Source organism: Zeus faber (assembly GCF_960531495.2).
Source record: "Zeus faber genome assembly, chromosome: 4".
NCBI lineage: Eukaryota > Metazoa > Chordata > Actinopteri > Zeiformes > Zeidae > Zeus > Zeus faber.
The window spans coordinates 26,889,893-26,908,837 of NC_137191.1; the positions used below are offsets into that span (position 1 = coordinate 26,889,893).

General features: G+C 42.8%; 1 protein-coding gene across 1 annotated transcript in view; it reads right to left on the bottom strand.

Moving 5' to 3' along the window:
* Nucleotides 1-18,945, bottom strand: part of usp43a (ubiquitin specific peptidase 43a) — a gene marked incomplete at both ends in the record, with an annotated part of 159,835 nt that overhangs the window by 126,483 nt on the left and 14,407 nt on the right. Inside the window, one exon of the mRNA XM_079999519.1 lies at nucleotides 13,200-13,352. Coding sequence (XP_079855645.1) covers nucleotides 13,200-13,352 — 153 coding nt within the window. The remainder of the gene's footprint in view (nucleotides 1-13,199; nucleotides 13,353-18,945) is intronic.

Sequence of the window (18,945 nt, forward strand, 5' to 3'; positions counted from 1 at the left end):
AAAAAAAATCATGAGACTGGATTTCTCGGCAGAGAGTGGCAAGTAGTGTGATGCCTCACAAAGAATGCCATTGGGAGACCAACATTTGCATGCAAACACACACAGACCTCACACACCCACACACACACGCACACCCAATAAAACCCTCATTCATAATCTTATCTACACTTGATCATTATGTCACTGCAGGACATCTCCACTGACCTCTGAATGACCCCTAACAAAAGCCCTATTCCTTCACTCACTATGAATATACACCTCAAATCTTACAAACAAACAAAAGGCATTCACCTACCTACATTCCAACAGCTACCAAACCATGCAAGTTTGGGGTAGAGATGCATCGATCCACTTTATTGCAGTACCGATCAGATTCGGAGACATATTTTACATACATATACATATATTCCAATATATATTTTTTTCAAAACTTTTTTCTACTCCACGTAGATCATAAACCCTCGAATATAAAAAAAGACTAATTGAAATGGTTTGAGAAATGTAAACGTTATAGTGCTTTTTATCCAGAAAAGGCACAGCTCCCCCCGTTTACTTCACTCGTGTGGAACAAGGATTTTCAGCGAATGCAATATTGGAAGAACTTGAGAATACAAATTCCCCGATATGGGGAGCGCTTTCGGATTGTTAGTATGTTTTTATGCTTCTTTTGCTGCAATGTCGAGAAGCCGAAACCTAAGAATTGAACTGCCTCATACCTGTCGAGTGAATGACGTCAGAGATCCGATCGTATCGGACCCATCTCTAGTTTGAGGTCCTCGAAAGGAACCAATAACAAACTGAAATCTCCATTTATCCAAACTTGAAACGGTTTCAGATCAGTGCAATGTGAAAATGCAGCTGGGTCAGGTCGGGTTGGGTCAGGTGCGAATTCTCTGCATTTTGTGACTGGATTTCACTGGTAAAATCTGTCAAGTGTGAGTGCTTCCTTTCCTTTTCCTTTCCGACCTTTCTTGCACTTCAATGTGGAGTGAATGTTTTTGCCCTGAAGTTATGGGTGAAAAAATTTGTACAGAAATCCGTGGCCAGCGTGAAGCCCAACTGAAGCTAATGTCAGAGGAGCCGGAGAAATATATGAGATAGCTCTGATTTCTTTGGGTTGGAGTTTTTTTCTCTTCACACCCCCTCCTGTGTTAAGCCTATTAGAGAGTAGTAGAAGGAGGGATTAGTTTCCCCCCCCCCAACACTACTGCCCAGACGTGTTTCACACTGATAAGAACTTCACCTCACAAAAATCACTAGCATACAGCACAGAAAAGGGCCGCGCCGGGAGATTTGAAGTGATGTAATGCTCACTGATAGCGTGAGAAGTATTGACCGCTTAAAGCTCAACGGGAATACTCGGCACGCAGGTGGTCCATCGGGTCACAAGCAACGGCTGTTCTATTTGTTTAACTACAATCGCTACACCAATCGATATCACTACACTTTATTGTGAAAAGCTGCACAGGTGACTGTGTTTTTAAGAAATACCATTTTCATCAAACCTTTCATTTTCCTGTCCTCGGTAGCTGCAGCAGCAGAAGTCCCGATGTCTAATAGCGTTAGGCTTGGGCCGATATTCGATAATATCGGATATTGTCATATTTGCCACCGTATGCAATATTTTCATAGTATCTGAATATCGCCCCGCGGCCCACATTTGTGTCGTGTAGACAGTTCGATTGGGGCTCACAACAATTCAAGGTTCGCTCTCATTCTCGCCTCCACCTCCCTGTTCCTTTCAAGTGGAATTCGTGGCATCTCAGAAATGCCACTTGGCATCCCGCCGGTTGTCCGCCGGTGCTGGCAGGAGTTGGGTGCTTTTGATCTGGCCTGCGTGGGGTCAAAAGCGGCGGCGGAGGGAGTAGAAGAGGACTGCGTATTCAAGCCCTATTTTCGCCTGTTTAGTTTCTCCAGGGTATGTAAGGTAGATTTCATTTCTTAACAGCTCAATTCAGTGATGTTAATCCTGTCATGGGAAAATTCTAGTTCCAAAAGGAGCCGACTCTGTTTCGAGCGACCTAGGGGTGCTTTTGCAGACAGATTAAAAAAATATATTTTGATACGCACCATATTTCACTATCTCCCATTGTTTGCATAACTTTTCCATGGATCTGTTGATAAAAGCTCTACAAACCTAACTGTCACGGATCAAATATAATCACTAAACCATCTTTAGAAAACATGTCTTCTGGCTGCTTAAACATCGTAGGAACAGTTCAGAGCTGGACCACATTTGTGACCACATTTGTGACCACATTGTGACGGGGCAATTCCATGGCGCCGGGAAGCGGCAAGGTCACTGTACTGTAAAGCCGACGGCCGTGGGAAATGGCCGACGAGGGGTCCCTAACGGGGGCGGGGCGCTGACACTGGGAAAATGATCTTCCGCACGGCACATTTCAGTGCAAATTATGTCATTATGGCATTAAAATGTGTACGTTAATAAAATAATAATATTATAATATATAATATATAAGGGCCTAATAAGTTTAACCGACGAGTATTTCTGGTGCCGACTAGCGAGGGTAGCAATGTTTAATCTACCAGTCGACTAATCGCGCACATCGCTGATCAGGAGCCACGCCTTGTCAAAATGAACCTCATAACCTATATGGCTGGTGGAAATGAAATTGTAACCAAAATAAATGTTCAGTCTCTTGCTGTTTGCTCCGAAACATTCAGAAGAATAATTACTGCTTTTGATGTGCGGCTTTTACCGGTAATTAACAGGCGGCCCTCCATGCACGCCTCCGTGCAGCCCTTGCAAATTAGATTTATATTTTAAAGGCTGGCTATTAGGTTTGCATTTATCTGTAATGTACAGTGTTAACAATGTTAGTTAGAACATTGTTTCATAGCCCTGGAACTCAAACCATTTTCTGATGCCCCAAAAATATACATTTGAATAATTGAATTCATATCCTAAACATGCTGCTGAACTGGCGACTAATAGACGACTAGGAAAATCTTTACTCGGGGGCAGCCCTAATTCCAGCACGCCCTTGACCTTACAAAATGAATTAAACTTCCAACAAGTCTTTGGTGGCGCCAAGAAGCTGGCTCTTTTTAGCCAACATGTTTTAAAAATGTGAGATAATGAGAGAATCACCAGATCACAGAGGGCTGACACTTCAATTCATGCTATTTTTAGTTTATTATTATTAACAATTATTATTATTATTATTATTACTATTATTATTATTATTATTATTATTATTAATATTATTCAGCTTTACGTCTGTACAACATGCCTTCAGTGGCGTTGAGTCGTTTTACGTCTACCAACTTAAGCTTAACCCTTGCAAGGGTATTCAATTAAAACTGGTATTGTCCAATATAGGATAATGACAGAAGTCGCTCATGTAGCAAATTCTGAGATGGCCACTTTTAATGTGTTCCTGAGGTTTACCGAAATGGTCACCAAAATGAAAGACCCCCTTTTTGCTCCTAAAACAAAAATAAGCACGGCTGTAGGCTTTGTTTAGATGCTTTTCACACTCAGGACGTCGTGGCCTAACATCCAGGCAGTGCTCACGCCGACCCCCCCCCAATCAGGCGCCAGCAAGGCGGCGGGGGCGTAAAAAGCTTTGAGGCCCTGATGACTGACACAGTGAAGGGAAGCATCAGATCAAGGACTAGTCAGACCCCACACCCGTCACTTCACCTGACGGCCAATTCATTTCAGCCACCGACACCTGCGCTTCACCCCTTTCCACACCCAACCAACCCCCTCCCACCCCCACATACACACCTCCAACCCCACAAAAAAACAAAACAAAGAAAAACAAGTCAAGCTTCCGTGTGGCGCTATCAGACCTCACTATTTCTGTCCCCGTCGATAAGAGGATCTGCTCGGTTCACCACATCCCGATGCTGGAATATCAAAGTCAAAGCAGTTTGCTGCAGGGCCGGGAGTCTCTCTCTCTCTCTCTCTCCCTCTCTCCCTCCCTCCCTCCCTCCCGGGAAGGAAAGGCCAGCCACTATCGACATTTAAAAATGGAATTATGCATACATAAAGCTCTGGCACCGCTGTTGCACTGGCAGACCTCCAGTCACACTCCTGTCTGTAGGGCCAGACGGGCGGGCTTGTAACGGCTCAGGCTCGTGAAAAAAAGCCCTCGCATTCCTCACGTTCACGCCGTGTGGACACTGGCAAACGTACGCCGCACATTGGTAGAGTGAGGTGCGAGTGCTGGTTGTGAGTGTTCTATTCCGATATGTACGATTGTTTGGCTTTCCTACAGTGAGAAAAAAAACATCGCAGTAACACACAATTGTGCGCGCTGGATGTGAGTTGGAGACTCCAACCTTTGATATTGCGTGTGTAATAATATCCCATGGCTGGTGATCTGTCACGCTTATGGTTGCATTGAGCGGAGAGAAACTTTCTCCCGCTCGCTATGAGATCTGTCACATCCATTGTTTGAATGCCGGCTTGACAACGTATAGGACTGCCTTCATATAAATACACTGCCGTGATGAAGGTTTTTTTTTTTGTTGCATGTCAGTATTGTTAACAAAATAGAGTAATATCAATAAAAAGAACACGGGGGCAGAGGAACTTCACCTTCCATTTTCTAAATAAAGTTAAAAAAGGAAACCTGACACTGAATATTTTACGCGCTGCCTCGCAGACAACTGCGATTAAGTGGAAAAAAAAGAGTCAAACAGTTCAAAAAAAAGAAACAGAAAACGTGTCATTTTAAGCAGGCAGACAAAGTCAAGATTTCTTTTGAGGCAAACCTGATGTGACACCACCGAGATATGAACAGGGTGGAACAAAGTCCCTTTTGGGAGTGGGATTAACATTGTTGAGCTACCTTTGTGTGTGTGTGTGTGTGTGTGTGTGTGTGTGTGTGTGTGTGTGTGTGTGTGTGTGTGTGTGTGTGTGTGTGTGTGTGTGTGTGTGTGTGTGTGTGTAAAATCTAGTGTTATGTAACATTACTTTCAGTGTAGCTGCTTGGGGGGTCACAGGGTTGATGAGAACATGTAAGCACATAAGAACAAACACTTTGTAGGGTTTTAGATAGATATAGACAGATAGACAGACAGACAGACAGACAGACAGAAAGACAGACAGAAAGATAAATAGATTCATATAGACAGACAGATTAACAGATAGAAGGATGCATTAAGACTGACAGACAGACAGAAAGTTGCATTTAGACAGACAGACGGATAGATAGACAGAAAGTGAATTTAGACAGACAGATTAGTTAGATAGATAGACAGATACATACAGACAAGTTAGATCAGACAGACAGACAAGTTAGATCAGACAGACAGACAGACAGACAGACAGACAGACAGACAGACAGACCGACCGATAGAAAGACAGGCAGATAGATAAATAGATAGAAGGATGCATTAAGACTGACAGACAGACAGAAAGTTGCATTTAGACAGACAGACGGATAGATAGACAGAAAGATGCATTTAGATAGACAGACAAGTTAGATCGATTAGTAAGATAGATAGAGATACATATAGACAGACAGACAAGTTAGATACATATAGACAGACAGACAGACACACAGACAGATAACAGACAGACAGATAGATAACAGACGGACTGACGGACAGACCGATAGAAAGATAGAAAGACAGACAGATAGATAAATAGATTCATATAGACAGACAGATAAACAGACAGAAGGATGCATTTAGACAGACAGACGGACAGATAGACAGAAAGATGCATTTAGACGGACAAGTTAGATAGATTTGTTAGACAGACAGACAGACAGACAGACAGACAGACAGATAGATGCATATAGACATACAGACTGACAGACAGACATAGATCGATATAATGGCTCTCCCTCTAAAGCAAAGTCCAAGGTTGCATTCCATGAAGCACCATCGGCATTCTCCTCTATAAACTGTCAAAAAGTCGAGTCGAGTCGATTAAGGAGACACAAAGTACAAGTATGACCATGTACTGGTATTAACATTCATGTTCTCTGACAATTCAGACATTCCCTTGAGGAGTGAATTGAGACTGGAGTAATCATGAGACAGTGAAAGGTGCCATAACAAGAGTTAAGTTTTAAAAAGATAGGGAGCAGAAATAAAGAGGGTTGAAACCAACAGATTAGGAGGTAAACAGTAAAAGCCCATTTACAATATAAGAAACAACGCAAAACTAAAAGCAGTGATTCGTTTGTGACAAACCAATTTCCACGTCACGCCTCGCATTCCTCTCATTTTTTGTGAATTAACCAAACTTCTCAATTGCTTCCGAGATGGGGTTACGGAGACACAGGCCTGGAACTACGCCCAAGCCATTGTTGACGGATGACTATGAAGGCTTGGCCAGGAGCGAGCTGGGAGTGCAGACCGAGGTGGTATTCACCAAACGGTTGCGACACGGAGAGGGAGAGCGATGACAGTCTCCTCAGGTTTCTGTCAGCTCAGAATTTCCTATGTGTCCTTTCGCTTAACCCGTCCTTTTCCCAAGCTCTGGTGACGGACAAGGACCGTGTTAGTTCCACCTCCCCTATTCCCTCAAGCAGCCTTTGCAGCTCGGTCGACTGGCTCTGGCTAAAACCCATGGCCTTACCACTTACACTATTCTGCAGAAAGACTTCGGAATCCAACGAACACAGAAACAGCATACAGGCTCAAAGTTTCTTTTTTCAGTGTACTTTCTTTATCTTCACCACCGTTTACTTTAACTAATCAACTAACCTATCAAATAATATTGGCTTTCATTTAATGAGATAAATACACCGATCAGCCACAACATTAAAACCACTGACAGGTGAAGCCAATAACGTTGCTCATTTTGTTCCAATGCCACCTGTCAAGCGGTGGGATATATTAGGCAGCAAGTGAACAGTCAGTTTTTGAAGTTGATGTGTTGGAAGCAGGAAAAATGGACAAGCATAAGGATCTGAGCCACTTTGACAAGGACCAAATTGTGATGGCTAGATGACTGGGTCAGAGCATCTCCAAAACGGCAGGTCTTGTGGGGTGTTCCCAGCATGCAGTGGGTAGTACCTACGAAAAGTGGTCCAAGGAAGGACAAACTGGTGAACCAGCTACAGGGTCATGGGCCCCCAAGGCTCATTGATGGGCGTGGGGAGGGAAGTCTAGCCCGTCCGGTCCGATCCCACAGAAGAGCTACTGAAGCACAAATTGCTGAAAAAGTTAATGCTGCTATGATAGAAAGGTGTCAGAACACACAGTGCATCACAGCTTACTGTGTATGGGGCTGCGTCGCCGCAGACCGGTCAGTTGTCCATGATGACCCCTGTCCACCACAGAAAGCACCTTCAATGGGCACATGAGCGTCAGAAATGGACCATGAAGCAATGGAAGAAGGTGGCCTGGTCTGATGAATCACGTTTTCTTCTACATCATGTGGATAGTCGGGGTTAGGGTCCGATCCGATCGAGCATCTGTGGGATGTGCTAGAACAACAAGCCCGATCCATGGGGGCCCTACCTCACGACTTACAGGACTTAAAGGATCTGCTGCTAACGTCTTGGTGCCAGATACCACAGAACACCTTCAGAGGTCTTGTGGAGTCCATACCTCGACTGGTCAGAGCTGTTTTGGCGTCACGAGTGGCAGCTAGACTCTATCAGTGGTTATTGGTGGTGGTTTTAATGTTGTGTATTAATCATAAGATAACTTGATGATTCTATACTGAACTCCCATTTCTCTTTAAGTCACAACCTACAGATAGAGCTAATGGGGAAGGCAGGAAGGAATATGTGCTTACACCGAACGTGGGCCTGCACAAATGTAAGTGAACATATCCTTTGTGTATGTGCCTGAGTGCGCCAAGCAACATGAATGAATCCAATCTGCAGGAAGCGGAAAGCGCATTAGAACCTGGAAATTGTAGAGGACCCTCCTCCCCGATCCCACCTTTGTGTATAAAAGCTACTTTTTATTTTTTCCACTCCTTACTACCTTCCTCTGCATGGGTGGTAGGAGATGTAAGCCAGCTTTATGATGCCATGGATTTACAGGAGAGCTCATGAGAGACAAAGCCCTGAGCTGTTCATGCGGCATCAAGGCTGTTTCGATTGACGTTGTCAGAGACAGAGTTTCTGTTCAAACTAATTGGTGCCGGTCCACGTGTCCTGAAAGATTTCAATTTTCCGGACAAATGGGAGAAATCCCGGTCAAATATTATCTGTGTTTATTGAGCTTAAAAACAATTGATAAGCAGGCTATATAAACTATGAAATCATGAAGATTATAGATTTATAATATTTTTTATTGACTATTCAAATTAAATAAGTCCATCAGTAAAAGGCATTTAAAAAAATATATATATTACGAATATTTTGACTCAAATCAAATAATTTTTGTTTGTAAACAATAAGTAACAAGTGCAGCTGCTTTAATTAACATTTCATTTCAATAACATTTTGATCAAATCAAAATTAGACCAGTAGGTCAAAATAAATAATAACGTTTGGTTTCGTCCATCTTCGTTGGATGTCTCTGGACGTCGACATACAGTGGTACTTTGACTTACGAGTTTAATTTGTTCTGTGACAGAGCTCGTAATTCAATCTGCTCGTATAGCAAATCAATTTTCCCCATTAAAATTAATTGAAACGCCATTAATCCGTTCCAGCCCCCAAAAAACACCCCAATTTGTTTTTGCTACATGTTTTTAAATAAGAAAAATGTATCGTTAAATAACAAATATTGTATAAAAACATAAAAAAACGCTATCACGCTATCTCCTGCGAGCTGCTTCTCCGTCAACCACACCAACAGCAGATTCTCCATCTTTTCATGGACAGCGGTTCGCAGCTTAGACATTATTTTAACGCCCTTGGCTGGCGTAATACCAGTATGCTACATGTCGTAGAAGTACTACGCTCATACTGCCTCGCCGATTCCATCACACGCACACCTCGCTCATGTTTTTCTATGATTTCATGCTTTAATTCAATCGACATCGTCCGCTTCTTCTTCTCAGCACTTACTTTCTTAGGACCCATGGTTAAATAACTGCACAAAAAGCACAAAACGCGAGCACAAAACACACAAATAAATACAAAAAGTTCAAGGAACGACGGCTCGTAACTCGGAATACTCTATGTTAGGGCACTCGTAAATCTAGGTACCACTGTATTTTACAACACAATGGACATTTACCATCTGCTTTGGATCTTAACTTAAATATCCCAAAAAACGCCAAACTATGGATGTATGTGGCCCTGTTGTCAAGGATACATCATCTTTCTACTTCTCCTCCGAGTTTTGGATGCTGTGCTCTGTCTCCGCTCCGTGTGTACTGTGTTTACAAACTACAACCTTTGGGCGGGGCTTGTTTCTATATTGACAAACGTGACGTTTGGTTAGAGGTGAAAGGTCAGCTTTCGATCGTCCAAACTGATTGTCTTTCCGCTGCCACTTGCCAAACGCGGAAATGAACAGATCTGCAGAACTTTTTATCAAGATGAGTCTATTTTATGTTGACATAGAGGAAAGAAATATGGCGATGATAGGTTAGAGAGAATTATTTTCACCGGACATTCTGACCGGTGGTGTGGAGTTGGGGGTGGGACTTGGAAGCGTCAGGGTGACAATCCTCATGAACGTTAATTTGTTAAATGGGACCTAATATGCTTTTCCTTATTTTCTGTCATATATATACCTGTATATAATGTTAGAAAGTGGGATGTTCATATTAGACGTGACCAAAGTGTCAAATAATGAGGTAAACTAATGACAAAGTAATCGCAGTGAACAAAAGGTTTTTTCTACTCTCTGCACGACGCCGTCTCGTCACAGATTTCTTTATGGTCATCTGCTCCATCCTCTCCGCTGTGCGTTTGTCCAAACAAAACATTTTTATCGTAGATGTATTTATTTTATTTTATTTTCTGACGTTTACATGAAACGAAAAATCCCCGCATCCAAGAGTCCCGGTGCGTCCCGGTGCATCCTGGCAACGAAAGTCAGAACTAACTATTAAATGAGGCCTTGTAGATCTAATATGAGTGTGAGAGATCGGCAACCGGATTCCTTTTTTTTCGCCTCAAATTTGTTCAGAAACAGATATTAGTGTACTGATAAGGTGAAATCAGTGAAAGTTAACAGAGCAAATAAAACAGAGCCCGGAGTAAACCTCAGACGTCATTGGCTGACAGAGCCCGGAACTTGTGCTCAAACCCCATTGGCTCAGAACTAGGGGCTCGGCTGCTCATTCACAATTAAAGCTTCACACACTGAAACAGCCCATTTGGGAACAGTCCGGGTTGAGAGGCATGTTACGATGGCTCGAATGCATTATCTGAGTGGTATTTTCAGCAAAAAACTTCCAGAACATGTTTTGGGGACCTCAGAGACCTATATTAACATGTGTAAAAAGGAGCATAATAGGTCCCCTTTAATAATAAGCCTTCAAGTCTGGGAGGGTTTGTACTGTCAGCGCCTCTGTGGGGCATAACTAACTGTCCCCCACCATTCGGGGCCGACTGAGAGAACAAAATAATGACTAAATGTAATTATGCACAATGGGGTTTCCTTCAAAGTGGGTGTGTGGGTCACCAGAGGATTTCAAAGCCAGAGCCACAAGGCACACATGCACACGATTCTATACTCTAACTGCTATAGGTTAAGTGTGTTGATTAAAAATAGAATTGGTGTTATCCACTTGGGATCTCCCTTATTCCTAACTCAAGGATGGCATAATGTTTGTCACTAGAGAGAACAGCAGAGAGCATCAGAGGGAGAAGATAGTGGCAAAAAATTGAGGGAGATAGAGAGCTACAGCGATAGTGAGATCGAGTGAGTCACTATGGTAGGGGCCACAGTGGAGGAATCTTCATGGAAACCACATTTCAAAAGAGTTCTGGACTTATTCAAACAAAACCCTCCTTTGCTCTGTTGTGTGTTAATTGATACCCTCCACTGGGATGAAACAAACATGCTTGATTCTGTTCTATTCAAGCAACAAAAGGACAATTGAAGAGAGGGAGGGACACTGGCAAGGTCTGCATTCCCCAATAGTCCCTAGAATACTTGGATAATGAGGTCTGCTCATTAAGCCCGTTCCGTTGATGGCGACCTGGTTCGTTAAGGCTGGGCGGTTAATTGATCCCAACAGACAAGGATGAAGGCTCTCTCCTGCTTCCGACACAAGTCATATAATTTGTGTTATGCAGCTCAATTCTCCTCAGGCTGACCACTTAATGGTTGCCGAAAAACACTGCGTCTCATCCTGCAAGCCTCTGCTCTCGTCCTTCGTGAGCGTAACCGTACGCTCACACCAGAAGCGATGGCTGTCGCTTGTGGCCGTTTCTGTTCAAATGGTGAGCTGAGTAGTTGCCAGCCTATAAACAGATTGTTGGGCAGATAGCCGCATTGATTTCTTTAGATGTAGTTTGCAAATAGATTTATTTTTAAGTGACACGGTTATTCTCATATTTACTTATAAAATATAATATAACGTTTATTATATGCAACATTAACACACAAATCAAGTGTCTCCCCACTGCCCCTGCACCACTCCTGCTCCACTCTTTCTCGCTATCCCTTCTGTATGTGTCCCTTCTATTTTATCTTGGACTCCTCTTCCTCTCGGCTGCTCCCGTTAGGGGTCACCACAGCGGATCATCTGCCTCCAACACCTTCTGTTCTGCGCATCTGCCTCCCTTACACCAACCGCCTGCATGTCCTCCCTCACCACATCCATAAACCTTCTCTTCGGCCTTCCTCTTTTCCTCTTGCCTGGCAGCTCCATCCTCAGCGTCCTTCTCCCAATGTAACTCTCATCTCTCCTACACACGTGTCCAAACCATCTCAATCTCGCTTCTCTCACTCTTCAACTAATGTTAAAAAAAACAAAAAACAAAAAAAACATTGCGACCTTCTGTCTCACTCTTTGAGGATGTGAGTGTGTAAATGTACATACAGCAGTTGAGATTATATAAGTTGGTTTTTTTATTCCTGTCAGATTAATTTCTCAAAAAATATTCATACGTGTTCTGACCATGTGATTTGTGCTACGACATCATACTGTCGATGGAAAATGTTTATAATCAAACTATATGGAAGTAAAGGGGCAGTCTCCATGCAAACTTAACCTCAACAGAGATCGAGCTTGGACTTTCACATTTTTACTTCAGTGCATCATGTAATAAACCTCACCAGGGGTCCCAACTACCTCCTAATCTTTTTCAATCATTTCTTTACATGACGTCTCTGTAAATGAATAAATTGGTGCTAGATCATAAAGGAAGGGGAAATCAGCTCCCGCAACAAGGAGCTTTTCCTTTATTTTGGGAACAAATACTTTGTCGGAACCAAAGTCAAGGGTTTTTTCAGGGTATTTTAGCGGACGGACCAGGGGAAATGCATTATCGCTGTTTAGCCGCGCGGCCAATTGGCGTAAAGTTGAAATCCATTCAACGATCTCCCGTCGCCACGTCTCTGAGATCGTGGCGTCTCGTTCTACCTCGCTCCTCGTCACCACATCCCATAGGAAATGAATGACTTCCATCATGTGTTGTTCGTTGGCTTCTGCTGCAACCCAATTGCTCTCGGGGAAGTTTTAGATCAAATTTCCCAAGAAATGCGAACACATATTTCATTTATACTTTTAATATTCAAGCATGAAAATGAGGGTGAGATGGTGGTTATAAAACTTGGTTATGAATCTTAACACGAAATTAAGCAAGTACAGACAGCACACACTGCAAAAATGACCACCACATTAAGTTTCCTGCTATGCAAGCATGTCTGACAGCAGCGATTAGGACATCCGCATTTAATGTTGGTTACGTGCCAAATAACTGAGTCTAGTCGTACAGTATTGATCTATTTGCATTATTCACGCATTTTAGCATTTCTGCTGTACAGTAAGCACAGTCAATGGCATTCAGAAATGATCCAAACTGCATTTAGATCATGCAAACTCAACCGCCAAAATCTATACTAATGTAATCATTTTAGACACGGTGACGCAGAGATTGAAAAGTGTGATCTTAAACAATGACATAGCATCGCAGGCCCTAAGGATTTGAGGAGCGCAAATAGTCCATTGTGCGCTTATAAACCATCATCCTGAGACGGCAGTGAGATGCACTTATTCCCCTCATCCATGCTCGGACATGGCTCCTGGTGGTTTTTCATGAGTGAATTGAATGCAGTCAGAGTACAACTGATCAGCTAAAACATATTCATCCTTCTGCGTTTTCGACGGGATGTGGTCTTACCTTAGCGGACACTTTGGTCTTGCTATTGCTGCTGTGGTTGTTGGGGCTGGGGTTGGCGTCTTCGTGGACTCTGTCCAAGAGCCACAGGAGGAATTCCAGGGCGTCATGCTGCGAGTTCCCCCGGAACTGAGAGCCGTACTTGGACACAATACTCTGGAGAGAAGAGAAGGAATTGTGTCACGGTCGATCTGTCATGTTAAACTTCTCTGATACAGCCCTACAATCTGGACGTTGACGCACGTAAAAAAAACTCTAAGATCTGTTGGCATAGAAACAGCGGTGGGAAGAGATAGGAAGAGTTTCAAAAAAACATTTAACTCAGTTGGCCAGTTAACACAGAAAAAGTGATTTGGATAGAACAAAGTTGTGCCAGCACAGCCCATGATCTTGTGGTTTGTTGTTCCGATTCTCTGCTCAGTAAGTCCCTTTTATTAAAAACCCCGGGTCCTGACGATACGGTGCAACCCTCGTACAAGGATTTTCTCCAAGCAGACAACTGAATAATTGAAAAATAAAGAAAAAAAGTGTTTTAATGTCATACAATTACAGGCAAGGTGTTGAAGATTACATCTTGAATGCAAGGAAGTGACAGATAAAACTAATCACGGCATGAGGTGGATACCTCCCGACCTCCAGCAATCAACCCCCCCACCAGATGACTGTGACTGACGGGATCCGGGCTCATCCAGGCCTCATTAAAAATCGCCCCATCATACAGTCAACATCCCGATCTAAATATAAACACTGAGGGGAGGCTCCCCACCACGTGAAGCAGACAGCCCACTAATGAGCTTCATCACAATGAGTGAGCGCCAACAAAGGAGGGAACCATGGAGGGATGCGGAACGGGTGATTGGATGGAGGGATGGGTGGATGGGTGGGTGGAGCAAGAGAGTAATGGGAGTGAGAGAAGGAGTGAGAGAGGGAGGTATGTTGCACAAGTGTTGACTCACTGAACAATTCTTTTAGTCCCACAACACTGTGATGGCTGTTCTGGGAAAGGATAGGGGAAAACTGAGCTACCAACTGGTGCGGAGAGAGAGAGAGAGAGAGAGAGAGAGAGAGAGAGAGAGAGAGAGAGAGAGAGAGAGAGAGAGAGAGAGCGAGAGAAAAGGGCAGCAAAGAAAGAGAGAAGAGGAAGTACTCCTGGGGGTACAAAGGGCCCTGCTGTGTCTGGGAAACAGTAACTTGATGACATCACTTTATGACCGCGAGAGGTACCAGCTCCATTAGGTCGAGGGAAACGACTTCTGCACCGGTCTCATATATCCCTACACTCTCCTTTTCAGTCTCTGCTGTTCTTTCATATTTGTTTCTTTTGAGCACAGCGTGCGCCGTATGCATGTGGATGTGTGCGTTTGAGTTGTTAGAAGAGATCAGTTTCATATCTTTAAACGGCGGTTGACGGCAGTGTTTGGGTGTTGCCTCAGTGTGTTCTCAGGCTTGGCCTTTTTTGCAGATATTTGCCATCGTAATAGCAGATGCCTCAATACTCCAACACCAGGCTAAAAAAGCTCTACCTCTATGAGAGAATATACACCAATACAAGAAAGATATTAAAGAGCAATTACTCGATTGTCTTTTACTGGCACATGCCTTTTATGTCAATCTTTGTGTTGTAATGACAAACTAATATAGTGTGTTCACAAAAGCACTCAAAAATGGACTCACAGAGAGAGTGATATCAGTGGTACGGCGATCCAGCAAGGGCACCACTGGAGGTCTGGTGTGTTCAGCAAACACTCTGAAAAGCTGGAAGAGTGTTTGCACAACCCAGTGGTGTGGGCAAAAACAAAGACCAGGGTTTATATGTCTTTGTAGGGTCAACCTGAGGAAACTTGATCTCTATAACAACCAACAGTCCAACTCATGACCTCGCGCAGTGACACTGCAGCTTCGTCAATGAGGTAAATTGTGGGCGAGAAACAACAGAATATAGAAGACAAGAGAAAGAGACAGACAGACGGATATTCATTAACGTGTGCGGTATCTCGGACAGGTCACGACCTCCCCAAGCCCTACCAGAGTCTGGAGCGGCAGTCTGACAACGACCCCTGGTTCCACAATGAGATGGGGAGAATCCATTTTTTCCCCCATCATCCTGTCTCACTGACCTTGCTTGACCTCCGCAAGTGGAAGTTACCAATTAAAACTACTCACGTTTTTGTTTGTATTGTTATGTGTTTTGAGCACTTTTTCTACTTCTAACACTCCGGTATTCATAATGTGGTGGGGAGGCAATTCCCTTACTTTTGAAACATCCTTGTAAAAACCATTCAACATGATTTTATCCGGACCAGACAGGCTAGACTTCCCTCCGCACGAGCATCAATGAGCCCATTGGCACTCATGACCCCGTCGCCGGTTGACCGGTTGTCCTTCCTTGGACCACTTTTGGTATGTACTACCCACGCCGTTTTGGAGATACTCTGAACCAGTTGTCAAACCATCACCATTTGGCCCTTGTTGGCCCTTCCAAGTGTCTCAGATCATTATGCTTGTCTATTTTCCTGCTTCTAACACATCAACTTCAAGAAAGACAGGTTCCACTGGAACGAAATAGGCAATGTTATTCACCTCACCTGTCAGTGGTTTTAATGTTGTGGCTGACCAGTGTATGTTTTCTTTCCAAATATATTTTTTTGTGGTAAAAGCCACAGGAGGATATGAAATATAAACACAATAATCATTGTTTAGTTATCATCATTTACTGTCTTCCATGCTATGTTCAAGGACTTCTGGAGAAACATTTCAGTTGCTCCGCTTGTCCGCTCGTCACTTGAGCCCCGCGCGCCATAGTGTTGAACGATCCGATTCTTTTGAACGGCTCTTTTGTAGGAATGAATGGAACTGAGTCTCGCTGGATGATGAGCCATTCTTTTCTTGTCTTTCTTTTTGTTTTTCCAGTTTTAACGTTGCGTTGTCTGTTTAAGTTACCGTCTCCTACCGCCGGCAAATGTTTCCCCCCTCCATGTAAAAAATGGAAGCCTATGCCTAAAGCCTATGCTCCTCCCTCACCAGGTTTTATTTCAATAAGTTATTTTACTCATATTATTTATGTGTGAAAAATACTGTTCATAGCTGTTCTGCACAAAAATAAAAACTACAGTACTGGTTTTATTTATTTTTTTAAATATTATATGAATCATTAAATATTAACAAAAAATAAATAACATACTTAGGGAGAGTATCATATTTTCATGTGTTATTCATGTCATTTGTCAATACGCAGATGTTACAGTACACAAGAACAACGGCTCTCGGAAACTAATGGAGCCAGGGGAGGTTCCCTTTAAAGAGCCGTTATTCCCTTATTAATAATTCCTCATTGAAATCCCTTTGCATTTTGTAAGCTTATATCTGTTTAATCCTGTTATTGTAATGCAGACTGACTGACCAAAAAATAAATAAATAATAAATAAATAAGTGCTTGTAGTGGATATGACTTTCAGAACTCTTTTCACCTCCGTTGACCTCACACTATTAACTCCACTCCATCTTCTGACTCTGTAAACATTAAAGAGTTGGCAGCAGAGTGCTGGCGAGAGAAGAATTTGCCATTTTAAACATAACAGCCAATAAATGACCCTACTCCCTCCAAAACACCATTTGCACTAGCTCACCTCCTCTCTGTCCATCCTCCCAAAACAGGCCGGGTTGGATTCCAGACTGACGGACTCAGAGTGTTACTGACAAACCATGACAGGTCATGACCTTAAGAGATAGCGTGCAAGCCCACACACAAATGGACACAATCCTATACACAAACTCCAAACTAAAATACACATGAATACATACAAACTAGGGCTGCACAATACATCGTTTCAACATCGCCATCGCAATTTGCGCATGCGCAATAGTCCCATTGCAAGACATGCAATGTCAAGCGAGGCAAATAAGCTCAAACACGTCATGCTACAACGTTTTTGCCGCTTCATACAAAAGGAAAACTCGCATGGTTCTCATTTTCCATGACTAATGTACAAGCATGTACGGCATCTGTAGGTAGGGGAACAGGCAACAGTCCATGGTGGTTTTCACTTGCACTCAAAAAAGAAAGTTGTTGAAACTTTTGATAATGTTTTGTACAAATAAGGTGATATAAATGTTGACAAAAATGGTTCTATAATTCCTATTAAACTCATATGATATCAAAAAAACAACTAAAAGTTCTAGGGAATAGTGATAAAGTGGCCAAACCACTTTGAGTCAAAATTACTTCTGTCGACAATTAATTTAAGGTTTATATTTGTTTAAGACTGATAATTCGTAAAACAGGCAAGTGTAGAGCAGCGCGTAATGATTCTTCTGGGGCAAAAGCTGGGTCAGGGGCAACAAAAGACTGAGAAAGTTGAGGAATGCTCAAAAAACACCTGTTTGGAACATTCCACAGGTGAACAGGTTAATTGGAAACAGGTGAGTGTCATGATTGGGTATAAAAGGAGCATCCCCAAAAGGCTCAGTCGTTCACAAGCAAGGATAGGGTGAGGTTCACCACCTTGTGAACAACTGTGTAAGCAAATATTCCAACAGTTTAAGAACAACGTTTCTCAATGTTCAATTGCAAGGAATTTAGGGATTTCATCATCTACAGTCCATAATATCATCAAAAGATTCAGAGAATCTGGAGAAATCTCTGCACGTAAGCGGCAAGGTCGAAAACCAGCATTGAATGCCCGTGACCTTTGATCCCTCAGATGGCTCTGCATTTAAAACCAACATCATTCTGTAAAGGATATTACCACGTGCGCTCAGGAACACTTCAGAAAACCATTGTCAGTTAACACAGTTGGTCGCTACATCTCCAAGAGCAAGTTAAAACTCTATCAAAGCGAAAGCCATACAACAACAGCCAGAAACGCCGCTGGCTTCTCTGGCCCAAGCTCATTGAGATGGACTGACGCAAAGTGGAAACGTGTGCTGTGGTCTGACGAGTCCACATTTCAAATTGTTTTTGGAAATCACGGACGTGGTGTCCTCCGGGCCGAAGAGGAAAAGGACCCTCCAGATTGTTATCAGGGCAAAGTTCAAAAGCCAGCATCTGTGATGGTATTGGGGTGTGTTAGTGCAAAATACGACAACGGAGGCCCCGGACTGCTGAGCAACTGAAGTCGTACATCAAGCAAGAATGGGAAAGAATTCCACCTACAACAATTAGTGTCCTCAGTTCCCAAACGCTTGAGTGTTGTTAAAAGGAAAGATGATGTAACACAGTGGTAAACATGTCCCTGTCCCAGCTTTTTTGGAACGTGTTGCAGGCGTCAAATTCAAAATGAGTGAATATTTGCAAAAAAACAATAAAGTTTATCAGTTTGAACATTAAATATTTTGTCTTTGTAGTGTATTCAATTGAATAAAGGTTGAAAAGGATTTGCAAATCATTGTATTCTGTTTTTATTTACATTTTACACAACGTCCCAACTTCATTGGAATTGGGGATTATACTTTGCCACAAGGATGATTAAAATCAGATGAAAAAAAAAAAAGGGGGGGGGGGCAAAACGTGCGGAATGCCCCGTTCACCACGCGAACAGTGACGGCCACCAAGCAAGCGCGAGCGAGGAAATATATATATGTAGAATAAAACAAGAAAGCTATTTTATTTATTTTGGGATTCTCAGCATGAGCATAACAGGTGTGGCATGTGTGAGCGTGCAAACTGGTTGAAAGGCGAGAGTCACATGGTCAAAGCGTGAGAGTTGGCAGCTCTGTAAGGTGTAAGAATTACTAAAAAACTTTTTTTATA